The sequence below is a fragment of the Agrilus planipennis genome, unplaced genomic scaffold (assembly GCF_000699045.2).
Source record: "Agrilus planipennis isolate EAB-ADULT unplaced genomic scaffold, Apla_2.0 scaffold47, whole genome shotgun sequence".
NCBI lineage: Eukaryota > Metazoa > Arthropoda > Insecta > Coleoptera > Buprestidae > Agrilus > Agrilus planipennis.
The window spans coordinates 51,632-67,016 of NW_020442442.1; the positions used below are offsets into that span (position 1 = coordinate 51,632).

General features: G+C 33.2%; 2 protein-coding genes across 10 annotated transcripts in view; one reads left to right on the forward strand and one right to left on the reverse strand.

The window, feature by feature from the left end:
- Window positions 1-15,385, reverse strand: part of LOC108744586 (serine/threonine-protein kinase tricorner) — a 115,550-nt gene that overhangs the window by 44,100 nt on the left and 56,065 nt on the right. For 2 of the 9 annotated variants that reach the window (XM_018480440.2, XM_018480444.2), the window contains exon 1: window positions 4,114-4,562. The exons of the other annotated variants lie outside the window; for them this stretch is intronic. In XM_018480440.2, coding sequence (XP_018335942.1) covers window positions 4,114-4,201 — 88 coding nt within the window. In that variant the 5' untranslated portion in view covers window positions 4,202-4,562. Of the gene's footprint in view, window positions 1-4,113; window positions 4,563-15,385 lie in introns of those variants that run through there. 9 annotated transcript variants of the gene reach the window in all.
- LOC108744575 (transcription initiation factor TFIID subunit 11) overlaps window positions 10,394-15,385 on the forward strand; it is a 44,345-nt gene continuing 39,353 nt past the window's right edge. Inside the window, exon 1 of the mRNA XM_018480425.1 lies at window positions 10,394-10,477. Within this exon, the coding sequence (XP_018335927.1) occupies window positions 10,394-10,477 (84 nt within the window). The remainder of the gene's footprint in view (window positions 10,478-15,385) is intronic.

Sequence of the window (15,385 nt, forward strand, 5' to 3'; positions counted from 1 at the left end):
ATATAAGACAATAAGTAACAGGACCGAACCATACAGCCTGGCCAAGTCCTCCTCTCTATTCCTTTTCGAAACGCGTATTTTTTGAAAATTTTAGGCTAGAATTTAGATTTTTAATGTAAACACAGAGGCGTCAAGATCTTTCTGGTGAGATTATATTAAAAAACAAAAAAAGGGGATGTTCCCTTGTTTTTATAACAGTCTTAATTTCTTACCATCATCTAATATTCGCATTACAAAAATTTTGGAGTAAAGGCCAAGTTGCTAAGCTATCAAATTAAAACTGATTCTAGAATAGATTTATCAAAATATCGAATGGTTAGGCTTATCATATTATACCTCCTTTTATCTATCGGCGTACACGTGGAAAAATAATTATTATTTTTGAGGTATGGAAAATTTGTGAAATATGGTACTACGAACCAGCGACAAGAGTACCCACCGAATAAATTTAGACGGACGCAACCAGTTATTTATATTTATCGTAGGCAATGTAAAACATTAAATATAAATAATATGTAGTACTGAGTACACAAATGCATGTTTGTATTTCAATTGCTAACGTAACTTTTACTTTATCTTACCCAATAACTTCGATGAAAAAAGATTTGAACCACGTCGGAAATCAGCAGTTTCGACATCAAAAATACGTAAATCAGTTGATAAAAACACGACATTTACAGAATAGCCTAAAAAGCTCCCTAAATACTAATTGTGATCAAACTATACGTTTAACCGAAAATTTTTTCAAACACGTGTTCTCTAGATCGTCAAATTTAATTTACTGTGTCGAGCAGAAAAATTTAAATGGCAGCACTATTAAATATGGGTCCAATCAAAAAAGGTTTAACTGATAAATTTAAACTTATAGTTTGACGACCACAATAGAGATATTGTGGATTTTTTGAGCTATTGATTCGGAAAAAAAAACCTTAGCTTAATCGAATAAAATAATTCGAAGTGGTCTGTATTCTGTCGAAACTGCCAGACGCGGATCGCGATTTCGATCTTTTTGGATCTCATCAGCGCGTCGCAGGCAGCTCCGACAGAACACAGACCAACTTTTACCTGCTGTCTTAACAGTGCGTTTTAGAAAATACTACAAATGGAGCAGTAAACGCCATCTGTAGCACGATGCTACATTTTAGGATTACGTATGCTCCAACAAGGTCCACTTGTGTGGATATCTACTTGCTGAAAACGAATCCCGGCGTAGCCAACCTCAACGTGATAGGCACCTTAGCTTAATCGAATAAAATAATTCGAAGTGGTCTGTAGTATTTTCTATTTGAATATTAACTTTTATTGGATCCACATCAAACAGCGTTCCCATTTAAGTGAAACTTTCTTCTTCCTATTTCTGAACACTATATAATTAAATTTAAATTTAAATATTACCGACAATCTTGTAATACAATAGGGATGTGGTTTTGTTTCAAATATTTTTCAACTAAACTCATACTTTGACCACCCTGTATACGTACTTTTATCATGCACGCCTAAATGGTAATTAACTCATACTCATAGTAGATTGCGCTTTCGCAATGTATCTGATAAGGTTTGAATTCAAATCTGTATCTAACCAATGAATAATGATGGAATTCTAACTAATATCGTAAATGCGAAAGTTATTTGTTTGTCGGCTTTTCACGCCTTAATTACCTACTCAACTGATCATCATGAAATTTTGTACACACATTCTCAAGGGCACAGAAAATCACATAAGGTACCTTTTATCCGGACAAAATACTGTTTCCAGAGGATAAAAAAATTAGTTTTATGTGGTCGATTTTACGTCTTAACTACTCGATCGATCATCATGAAATTTTGTAGACACATTGACAGGGGTACAGAAGGAGACATAGGTAGGATACCTTTTACCCAAAAGAAAAAATGCTGTTCCCGAGGGATAAAAAAATTAGTTTTATGTGGTCGTCGATGATTTTTGATATTTTAGAACATAAACGTTGGCGAAACCGCAGGTAAAACCTAGTCATAGAAATCAATTAGATAATATGTATATTTTTTATGTACGTACTTGTAAAATTTAGATATGCTAAATAAATGTCTAGTAAGAATATAAATACATAGGTGTGTAAAGCTGTTTAACAAGTAATCGTAATGAATAAATAACACTCAAGTTCACATAGCTAGGCTGAATCATGTATTAATAAAAACAAGTGATCTACTTAACTACTTTAATCAGACGATTTAATTATTAATAGATATTGATATTACGTTGATAACAGTCAAAAACAAAAACAAGGCTTTACCGTAACAGGGGGTTTTGTGTAATAAACCAAATCTTTCATCAGTATATCATACATTGCGTTATTTTTCCCTAGTTGACTTGATTCCCTATTACCTTTTCTTTAGTCATTAGAAGTTAGCAATTTATTTACTATAACTTTTAGAATATTTATTAGGGAACAATTCTATCCATGATATATTAAAATTAATTTAATTAATGGTCTCATGCATGATTTAGTTATTGGTTATAAAGCAATGGTGTATGTTCTTTACTACTCTGCGCCGGTCAAACTGAAGGTCACATCGCTACAGAAACTAAATGAAGTATACTTCAAGTCTGGAGCTATAATAGGAAGGGATTTAAACTCGGTATTTGTGATTCCAATGATAATTCACTATACATAGTTATGAATTAATTAAGTACGTTAATTAATTCTGGACTGTCTCAACAAACTGTACGGGTCGAGGTATACGGTCACCTACACCTAATAATGGAAGTGAATATACCTAATTCATAAAAAAGTGTAAAAAATATCTTTAATTAAATGACAGCGGGACCTACAGTTGCTTATTTACGCACTTTGGACCGGATTTTACATAAACCGGAACTTATTAATATATTTTCCGTTGGGAAAATTTCAACACCACATTGCCCGGTTATCTATGCCATAAACGGCACCGCGGTTTAGAAACGTACGTACTTCACATTTATACGGCAGCGTACATCAGCAAGGCTAATCAGCTGTTTTTTTTTTCTTCTAATCTCGAACCATTACGCTGAGATTTCAACAACTTTATTGATACTTGGAAAGAGAACTAGTTTGCCATGGAAATGAATATCCACTAAGCGTACGAGCTTGACGTCATCACGAAGACAGCTGACGAGGCGACCAATATTACTAATTAAACCCAGTTTGAACCCGTTAATACGTAGAGATACAGATTATTTGCGCAACGTTATTACTACGGTTTTTGCAGTAGTTTTTCAGTTTTGCAAACCAACAAAATGACAGTTTTTCGTACAAACTTGTATTTCGTCTGTCACGGGAATCGAATCTAGAAGATTTTTCCCTCTTTTTCCGAGTATGTTCTACGTTCCATCTCAAAATCAGTCCCCAAAATGTTATAGTTAAAAAATAATTTTTTTTATAATGTAACTACAGATTTACGATTTTTGGATTTTTCCCTTTACATTGGGAGTCTGTAAGAGAAGTGTCCATGTCTATCTGTTTTTTTCCCATAGTTTAAAGAATTCTATAGTGATTTCCGAATGACCGAGTAGACTATACAGGCAACATAGTCAGTTGTTGCTGAAGTGATACAAATTCGTAATAATTATGGGACTGTGGGAAATATGGAGATTGAAGGTTATAAATGCCTAGCGAAACAGATGCTTTTCGGCTGGTATACATATAATATATATAATACGTAGGTAATTAATTTTACGTAACATAAAAAAAAGAAAAAATTCTGCATCGGCCGAAAATCGAACGTCGNTGATTCCCTATTACCTTTTCTTTAGTCATTAGAAGTTAGCAATTTATTTACTATAACTTTTAGAATATTTATTAGGGAACAATTCTATCCATGATATATTAAAATTAATTTAATTAATGGTCTCATGCATGATTTAGTTATTGGTTATAAAGCAATGGTGTATAAGGCTAGGGACTCGGGTTCTATTCTCGGAGAGGGCATGACAGCAATAACAATTTTTTCTCATTAATATGAGATTATCTGCAGTGGTGGAAATTAATTCACTTTGACGTATTGAAAAACTTATAAAAATTCTTTGAAAATGTCTCTACCCATAATTTGTTGATTTACATTTTTTTTTGTGAAGTCAAAAAAGTCTAAAAAGAATACCTGTAGTGCCCGTAAAGACCTGCATGATCTGTTTGCACGGATTCGTGAACCACATCCTGGAGGAATACCGTTTCCTTTCGATAAACATTACTAAATCACAAACAGTTTTATAAACATTTTCATATAACTCCTATTACAAACGTTTTGGTATCATTGTGACATAACAAAGTTCGTCGGTGCACTGCACAGCCAGGATAAACTGACAAAGAAATATCAAACACACAAATCGACGACACTACGACAAAGCACACTTCGATTCATTGATTACTTATAAGGAACGACATCCGCTGCTTTCACGCGCGCGGTCCTACAGGTACAACCATCAAAAATAACAGACAGTGAGAACGTTGTCTGTCTTTAAAAATGTCATAAAGAAAACAAAAAAAAACAGCCGAACACGAACACGAAACGTACGTGCGTGTGAGTGCGCGCGTGATGTTTCGTGTTCAAGTGAATACTGAGGTATTTTCCTTTTTCCCTAAACGACGAATGACAGAAACGTAAAATTGTGATAACGTTATCAGCTAGCGAATGACGAGCATATGTACTCGGTATATATGTATACCTACCAGACTAAATTATTGCGGTAATGCAAAATTTTTATTTTTTTAATAGTTTTTTTTTTAATTCAGGTGCGGTAGGTTAAACAATTGTTTTTCTCGAAGGTATATATATTTGTGCTTTATCATTTAACTTTAGTAAGTTTTTTTCTCAAAAAATAGTATGTATTAAATTAAAGGAAACAAAGGTAAAGAAGTTTCAAAAAATTGAAACTTTACTTTCATATCCTTTAATTGATTATGGAGTTTTAATAAGTAAATTCTTCCATTAATTAAATGGTATTATAACAATATAAATGGTTGATCATCAAAATAACTTTTCCTAATATTTTTTTAAGCGCAACTCTTTTTCAATTTAATTTTATAATTGAAGAGAATTATGCATTTCTTGAAATTTATAAGCTGTGGTTAGTTTAGGTTGTAGTAATTTGAAAATGATTAATGTTTAAACAGAATTTAATACTCTTGCAGGATTTTATCCTTTTATCGCCGGTCTTTCTTGAAGATCACAGTTTCATAGTATCTGAACGTGCAAGGACAGTACTAAAATTGGAAAATTTTGATTAGGTATGTACCGGATAGTGATTTTGCTGGGTACCGAATAACTGCGTTCCTGGTAAAACCACTAAAATTAATGGTTCATGTCTTTGTTTGGGGGGGGGGGTCCATTACATACCACCCTCACTAACGTCCCAAATCATATAAAGTCCCGTTCAAAAAGTCGCTGAAGCACTAAAACAATGAAATTTTAATTCTTACTTGGTGGATTTTCATAGAGATGGTCGAGTTGAAACGAGCTCATAATGTTTATAAGTATTAAAAGTTTGCAAGGTGGCAAAATCATACTAATAAGTTACTGTTAATCAAAACCGGATAGATAGAGACAGAAATTGTAACAGTTCGGTCATATCGAAATAAGAAATAGTAATCAATAAATAATACAAATTAGCACAAACGATCTATCCCAGAACAAACTTAATTACCAATTTTCATTAGGTAGGTTTTTTGTTTTTGTTTTTTTAAAGGAGACGAAAAATTAGAAGAAGTGGCTGATTTTAGATACCTAAGAAGTCAGGTGAGTCAGGATGGAAGGAGTAGTAAGGATATAAAGCAGAGGATAGCGCAGGGTCGTGTCGCCTTTAATAAAAAGAAGTCACTTCTATGCTTGCGAACGATTAATTTATAGATTCGAAAAGGGTTGTTAAAGGTGTATGTTTGGAGCACGGCATTGTACGGGTGCGAAACATGGACAGTGGGCGCGGCGGAAAAGAAAACGGTAGAAGCTTTCGAAATGTGGTATTTCAGGCGGATGGTACTTGTAAAATTTAGATATGCTAAATAAATGTCTAGTAAGAATATAAATACATAGGTGTGTAAAGCTGTTTAACAAGTAATCGTAATGAATAAATAACACTCAAGTTCACATAGCTAGGCTGAATCATGTATTAATAAAAACAAGTGATCTACTTAACTACTTTAATCAGACGATTTAATTATTAATAGATATTGATATTACGTTGATAACAGTCAAAAACAAAAACAAGGCTTTACCGTAACAGGGGGTTNCTTAATAAATTAATAGTATATGAAACACATTGATATTTAATAGTGGTTAACATATCAAATATTAATGTGAAAATTCGATTCCGAGCGAGGGTGTGACAACAGCAATAAGATTTTCCTCATTAACTTGAGGTAATTTATAGTGGAATATTGTAAATTCTGCCGGATCCGCCGGGTACTAGATCCAAACCAGGTACCTGACCTGCCTATTCCTAATTTTGATATTGGAGGGTTCAGTTGTGGAATTGAACAAGGGACGATGTTATGGGAAATCGGTCAAAAGAAGTGACCAATTAAAGACAAAAATAATCCTAATCCTAAAATCGCATGAGAAAGGAAGATAACAACAACTATAAATCTATAGCTTTCTTGTTATATAGACAACACCAACCTTCATTGCACATTTTTCTTCAAAATGCACAAACGTTTCTAAAATGTTCAGAAAAGCTTCGCCTAAAAGCTATCGAAGCGTTTATTTGTTGCAAGCGTTTCTAGTAGCGTATACGCTTCTCTATCGGTTGTAGTAAATATAATGTTGTAACAAACAACATAAAATAATTGAAACATGTATAATGTATATTGCATCGGATGCAGAACGGTACGGAAATCAAATATCCGGCCGATCGCCGATACCGTGTATAAAATAGCAGCAGTTTTTCTTCTCCTAATTGCTGAAATAACCGGTCGCCGGATTGATCGTCAGTGTGCAAGGTGTCTTATTGTAATATTACATTGTTACGTATCGACACAGATTGTAATTGGAATGCTCTTATTCATTTTTGAGTAATAATCGAAAAAATGATTCAGCCAACAAATAGGTATCATTTAAAGTAGGTTACAAAAGCAGTAATGATATCTACATATTTGTACAATGGATAAAAATATCGGAACTCCTTAAAAATTCTTCAATATAGGTACTACTTATATGTACATACATGCAAGTACAGAGTGTAGCGAGCACGAGTGTGTTTGTGTGCAAACGGGCACGATCACGTGTGCGTGAACGACTTATCGATTCGCCGATATTTGTAAATGTGTGTGTCGTACCTGCGTTCTGGGAAAGCAGTTAAACAGTTCAAAGAAAAAATAAACTATCCGGACGTTTCCAGAAGGTTCTTTAAAGTAAACAAAAGAGTATTTAAAGGAAGAGACGATCGTCGAGAGGAAGTAGAAATCAATTGACCGTTGCAGAAGTGAATCGAGAAATAATTGAGAGTGATAGCAGTGAAATAACTAGCGCAGTGAATAGTGGTATATCAACAGTAGTGTAAATAAATAGAATAATTCATAACCTAAGTTTAGTAATAATTTAATAGTGTTTTTGTTCTTCAATAATTAGTGTAAATAAATAGTTTTTGTCGTTATCAGTATTAGAAGTTAATTTTGTTAAACCCACGATTACAATAGTTTAGTTTTTTCTGCCAAAAGCAATTGTTGATTATTGTATTTCTTTCGCATTTGCATTATACATATTTACATAAATATGTTATTAATTTCAAATATCGATTTTTTTAAAGTAATATGCCTACATAAGTATATACATGTATAGGTATTACAAAATGATAAAGAACTTTGATATTTTCATCTGCGTACGGTACTGTGTTTTTCCATAAAAGAAAACAATTACAAACACTTTAAAACACAAATAAAAAAAAAATTGTTCTCGATTGTAACCGATACCAATCAACATTATTGGTTAACTTGAGAACGGATAGCGTTGATTCAGAAAATTAAAATGAACTTCTATCTTATCATTTAACATTTAATAATCGACAGTATCGTTAATATCAAATGACTAACAGGAGGCGGCGTTGACACGACATGAACAAAACACAAGCTACATACATAAATATTACATGAAGTTGAGACCTTGATAAGCTAACCGTGAATATATGTACTTATCCTAAGTATCGTATCGTCTACTTTTTATGACAAATTCACGTATAATCGTAATAAAAAATCAATATTTGATTGTTTATTTATTTGTCTAATTGTATGATAAGATTAAGTAATAGACGTAATATATATACACGGCGGCCCAAAAAATACGTAATATACTCATTGCGGTCAAACTGTAAGTTTAATCGAAAAAATTTTTTAAACAAAACTTGTTCTCTGTTTTAATACAAGATCGTCTATTACCCAAATTTGATTTCCTTTACAGAGTGTTCAAAAATAGACAATATAAGGTTTCTTTAATGGCAGCTATAATAAATATGGCTACAATCGAAAAAGTTATAGGAAAATGTTCGTAATGCCAAGATACGGGGCCACGCTAAAGATTGCAGTGATTTTGGATGGTCCCATATTTTGGCATTAGGAACAACTTTTTGCTATACCTTTTATTGATCGGATCCAATCATTTCACAATGCCATTTTGCAAAAAAAAGTATTGATGACTTTTTTCATATCTCTCATAGAACAATAGTTCTGAGCGCCCAATGTTTTTTATAACAATTAAATGTTTAAACCGCTATAACACCGTTAAAAATTGTCAAAAGAAAAATGTTAAATGCGAATTTGTTCCGATTAGGCTGCTGCAAATTTTGATGCAAAAAGTAACGCATTTGGACAATTTTTAACAAAGTCATAGCGGTCTAAACGTTTAATTGTTTAGAAAAACAATGAAATAATAGATAAAAAAATTCTCTGAAAAAATAATTTAGCCGATTAAGATAAGTTACGAATCGAGTAAATTATCAATTTTAAATTTTTAATAATTATTTTGAATTTTTTAAAAATTTCCGCGAATTTTGAGCCCTCAGGCATGAGGAGCGCAGAACTCTTGTTCTATGAGAGATATGAAAAAAAGTCGTTAATACTTTGTTTTTGCAAAATGACATTGTGAAAAACTTATTCGATTTTTTTTCATATCTCATATTTCGCGAGATAATCGAATTTACAATTGCTTTTGCGGATCCCCCCCCCCTATGTCAGGCAAATAATTTTCATTTACATATTCGAGTTCCTCACGAAATTTCCGATAAAATGACCCGTGTTTTAATCATTTTCTCTATTATAAGGTACTCTTCAGCCATTTCCCCCATTTGACTGGACTATTTACTTATCATATTATGAGGTTTTCTACTTCTATCTACCTTCACGCTGTCCTCTTTTTCTAATACATCCCGTAACTCATGTTCTGAGTATAAATTCCCTAAATATTCTTTCCATTTATTCGCCTTTTCCTCATCTTCTAACAAAATGACTCCCAACTGGTTCTTTATATTATCCCCACTGTGCCCTGGATAGTGGTTTTGCCGGGTACCGGATAATCGACGTAACTGTGGTTAATGGTTTATGTCTTTGTTTTCATTAAATACCACCTTCATCAACGCAACTCAAAAAGTCATTCAAATACTAAACCAATCAAAAATTAAAATTCTTGCTTGGTGGATTTTCAACTAGGGGATCCGTTTTGAAACCGTTGAAATGAGCCTATAATGTTTACAAACACAAGAAGTCTTCAATGTGACAAAATCATCAAAAATTAAAACAAAAAGTTGCTGGTGTTTGTTTTTTATTTTTTCTCTGGTACTCGGCGTCATTATCCGGCACCCGACAGGATCCTAAAAAATATGCTACCGGATTCAAGCCGGGAAAAAATGTCGTAAGCTTGATGACAATATAATGTCTCAATCGGCAAGATTGATTATGCCCGAAAGTGTAAATGTCTACGCAAATTTTAATGAAAGTATATATGCGCAAATTTTTTTAAAATTAACATGACTTTTATTTATTTAGAGGAGGCTGAAAATAAAACGAGTTTCGTACAGCAAGAAAGTTATGATGGATCACGTCACATAATTAATTTCTTTCAATATCTACCACTACATTTTGTCAATAAAAGTCATCTGTCAATAACAGATCATCGACATTTCAACTGACAAATAAATATTTTCTTTCTTAATGTACTTCCTGATTTCGTTTTGTTGTTTCGGCTAAGAATAGTAATTGATAGGGCTACTTTAATTCGTCAGCTTCTTAAAATGTAGGACAAGAACATTACACCACGTTAGTTTCCAATCAGAATTCAAGAACATTTTAAGATGCGATTTTGTAATACAATATTATAAAAATCTCGTCGAAAATCACCGTTTGGTAAAACTTTGAAACTACTTTCACGATTTATGATACCTACAATACATGACGTGTTAATGAACAATTCTGCGGAGCAGTTGGATGGGCAGGGATATGGGAATTTGTTGAAACTATTCTGGATGTTCGCCAAGAACCTGATGGTAAGTTGTATAATAGTTTCCATAACATTAGGTCGTCTATCTTATCTATGACGGTTGCAAAGATAACATTATTCTGCACCAGTCGATTTTGTAATGGGGTTTTGTCATGAAAATGGCTCGTTAAACTGTTCTGCATGTTTCAAGTTTTTTAATTCTTCAATACGTACATCTACAGAGTGTCCCACTTAAAGCGGTTTCATCCATAACTCTGTTATTTTACATTTAATTTAATAAAAAAACGTTTTCATAAAAGTGGTCTGAAATAATATGGTGCATGTACAGAAAATACATTCAGTCGTACAAGGTGTTGAACTTCTTCTGGACACTACCTAACTGTGTCATTTTAAATGGAACACCCTATATATTTTTACAATTTTGGTTTCATTGTTTCAATTTAGGTAGACTTTGTTAACAGTATCCTATACCTATCTCTAATAGTTATTGAAATATTCAATTGTTTTTAAAACAAAAACACTATTTCAGGTCTTTGAATGTGACCATCTACTGATGTAAGGTTTTAAATATTTATCTCTAACAGTCTTTCAGAAAAAATTCCATTTGAAAAAAGTTATTCGTCTTGTAATATTGTTAAAAGTAGGTTCCGATATTTCCGGCTATGGATAACGTACACATTTTACTCATAGCAAAAAAGATACGGTAATTCGTGCTAAAGCGAACTGTCCAAACCGCAGGTTTTAAGCCTTTATGGTTTAATAAAATAATTTGAAGTGGTCTGTATTCTGTCGCAACTGCCAGACGCGGATCGCGATTTCGATCTTTTTGGATCTCATCAGTGCGTCGCAGGCAGCTCCGACAGAACACAGACCAACTTTTACTTGCTGCCTTAACAGCGCGTTTTAGAAAATACGACAAATGGCGCTGTAAACGCCATCTGTAGTGCAGTGCTACATTTTAGGATTACGTATGCTTCAACAAGGTCCATTTAAATATATGGATATCTACTTGTTGGTTTAGATACTATTTCATTTCATTCAAAGAGCTGAAATAGCGTTTTTGTTTTAAAAACAATTGAACATTTCAATAACTACTAGAGATAGGTATAGGGAACTGTTAACAAAGTCTACCTAAATTTAAACAAAGAAACCAAAAATGTAAAAATATATAGGGTGTTCCATTTAAAATAACGAAGTTGGGTAGCGTCCATAAGAAATAGACATCCGGTTGTATGACTAAAAATAATTTCTGTATATGCACCATACGATTCCAAACCACTTTTATAAAAACAGTTCTCTTATTAAATGTATAATAACAGAGTTATGGACGAAACCGCCTTAGGTGGAACACCCTGTATATATGAGGGTAAATTAAAAAGTCTATGTTGGGATTTTTCCTTTTACTTATACTATTAAGACATTGCCTCTTGTCAAATCAACATTCGGGTTTTTGTGTTTCTGTAGGGAATAAGACAGAAAGCTCTAGCGAGGCCAAACCAGGCAACTACTGTAGGAGTAACTTTAAACACACACAACGAACTACACAATTTTAAAGGATACTCTTAGAGAATCATACTTAAAAAATTAATACATAGACTTTTGTTAAAAAAGAAACCAAAATTCAATTACTGTAATAAAGCTCTCGATAAAAAAAAATTATAACGATTAATTTCTGAAACGTTAGTTTTGAAAAGAACTCATTAGAAAGTGCCCAATATTAATAAATGAAACGTAGACCATTATAGGTAGGTAGGTAGGTACTTGGAAAAACTTCGGATTTTCCAATTAAAAAATACAATCACTTTAATTAAATTTGTGGTTTCCTTCTCTATTAGCGATTCGCACGACAAAAAACATGTTTGGAAAAAACCTTTTTAATAAAAATTGAAAAGAAAGCAGAAACTGCTCTCCGACTCTTTGTAACACAAAAAAAAGGTGATAGGAGTAGGTCCTCCTACGCACCGAATTCTCAGAAATTTTAATATTTGTACAAGAAATTACTCGTCGTGTTAAAAAACATGTACCTACGCCTGGACTGTGGGTGTCGCATCCCTGGGGCGACTTTTGAAGTCTTCACGAACAACTTGCCAATTAATAACAACTTATTTTTTTTTTTAATACCTATTTCTAGTAGTTATTGAAATATTTAATTGTTTTTAAAACAAAAACACTATTTCAGGTCTTTGAATGAGACCAAATAGCATCTAAACCATAAAGGCTAAAAACCTGAGGTTTGGACGGTTCGTTTTAGCACGAATTACCGTATCTTTTTTGCTAGGGAAACGGAAAGTTTAGCTCAGGATAGGAAAGAGTGGAGGTTCGTGTCCAACCAGTCTTAGGACTGACAACCTTATAATTATGATGATGAAGTGAAAACTCAATGAAATTTATATTAATCGATTCACCGTTTTATTTATCATTAATATCAAATATTTATAGTTTTTTGCCATTTTTCTGTTACAAAAAACTGTAAAAGTTTATTGGCTAGTACTGAGGATGAAGCATTTGGTTTTTTCAGTATCGACTTATGTAAGAGAACCAATTAGATCAGAAATCTTTTTCAAAAAATTTAAACAAAAAACGACTCGACCGAACGTTATGTAATTCTATTCAGATCATATTGTCGTTAATACTTCTAGAAATTATGTTGTAATGCTTTTTTCACTTTAAAATTTGGAATATGTTGAAAACTATGATTTTTATGATCGAATCCATTACAATAACATCCCTATGGACTGGGAATTTAAAAATATTTCATATAAAGAATACACATGTGATACTGTGTTCAAGGAAATAAAAATGAAACATAAAAATTTTATATCTTAGAACTGACATTTAACAAATTCCCTTTTTCCATTTCGTATTACATATAATCATCGCGTTATGTAACACAGAATTAATTAGGAAATTATAATTTATATATAACGCTGTTTTTCATAATAATGTGCGACATGTAGTAAAAATTATGGTGTCATCATTAAAAAGAAAAGCTAACGTAAGAGGGCGTCCATATACAATACGTCACTCAGAGTTTCACCATTTTGGACCCCCTTTAAACGATTTATTGAGATTAAAAATAACAATGTGAAGGACATTCTATCATAATGAAGAATTTTGAGTGAATTAAGAAAAAAATTAAAATACAATTGTTGAACTGCGAATGTTACATTTCTTTATAGCCGCCCACTCTCTCCCTTGTCATATCTCATCACACTAGCAATAGTTCTCCCTCCCCCTTATTTGCGAACCTATTTTATGAACGACCCCCTAACCTATTGTTATATCCGGTTAGGCTAGGTTAGCAAAATGTCACCTAAACAGTAATTACGTTACGTTAGGGTTAGATTAGATTATCACTAGGTTATTTTACTTGACAATATGATGATAATAAAGACAGATTTTTGATATCATAACATGTAGAAAATACCACAAATGGCGCGGTAAACGCCATCTGTAGTACGATGCTACAAGGTCCATTTAAATATATGGATATCTACTTGCTGAAATGAATCCCGGCGTAGCTAACCTCAACGTGATAGGCACGTTGCCATATTCGAATAAAATAATTCGAAGTGGTCTGTATTCTGTGGAAACTGCCAGACGCGGATCGCGATTTCGATCTTTTTGGGTCTCATCAGCGCGTCGCAGACAGCTTCGACAGAACACAGACCAACTTTTACCTGCTGTCTTAACAGCGCCTTTTAGAAAATACCACAAATGGCGCGGTAAACGCCATCTGTAGTACGATGCTACAAGGTCCGTTTAAATATATGGATATCTACTTGCTGAAACGAATCCCGGCGTAGCTAACCTCAACGTGATAGGCACGTTACCATATTCGATCATAACACGTACTTACGGATGACAGATCACTGCCTCAAACCATGTAATGTATTTGTGTATCAGCCTGTATATAAACGACAAAATGATTCACACCCCCACAGGCCCTGCAACTTATTTAATTTAAGACTAGTTCACACCCGCAAGCAAAAATTGCACACACGTCTCGTAAATGCTTGAAGAAAACATACTGTTTACGTAATGTCAAGCATGATTACCTCATATCAGGTTTATGGTCGCAATATCCTTTTAGTGATAACGTCATCTTCCCTTTAAGGAAACGAGAACAGCACACAACAATTACGTTTCACTTAAAGGAAATATTCGTATGTTTGCGATGGAATGAAAGAAGACTTCTGTTGTTTATCTGGCAGCATTCAGCTTTAATAACACTGACGTTGAAAGAGGAAAATTGGGGGCGAAATTCAGGTCAGGGTAGTGGAGTAATTACATTTTTTGGAATCGTTATACACTAGAATCTCGTTAAACTCATAATTACTGGAACATCTTAGTTAAAAAAAAAATTAAAACTAATTATAAAACAGGAAATTTATATAATGAAACCTAGTAATAGTTGGATAAAAGACCCCGCTAAAATGGCTCTCTGTCAAATTACGTCATCCAAGAATTTACAAAAATGTAGACTTCCCGAAGGATGGGCAAATGGGTTGAAAGAAAATTAGGTATATGTAAAATTAAGAGCAAATCAGCCCAGTTTTTTCGATTATCAAGTTTCCACTGCTGAGGTCAAAAGAATGTAAAGATATTCCCTCTTAAAGACTTGGTCTTCAAATGACTTCGAAGCCCATGGTCACATTTAAGCTCACCAATTGAGAAAGAGAAAAAATCAAATTTTTGAGCATAACTTGAAAGATGTAATTAAAAAAAAAAAAATACAACGTGTAATTATACAACACACTACTAAAGTGAAACTTCTTCAAACACACAAACATACCGGGATAGCGGTTAAGGAATTGGTGTAATGGTATTATTTGTACACTATGCTTCGCACGGGTGCAATGCTGATAGTAAATATACTATAGAATGTCTTTATATACAACAATCACAGCTTTTTTGTCATTAGACAATACAAACCGGCCGGTACCGCCGCAAC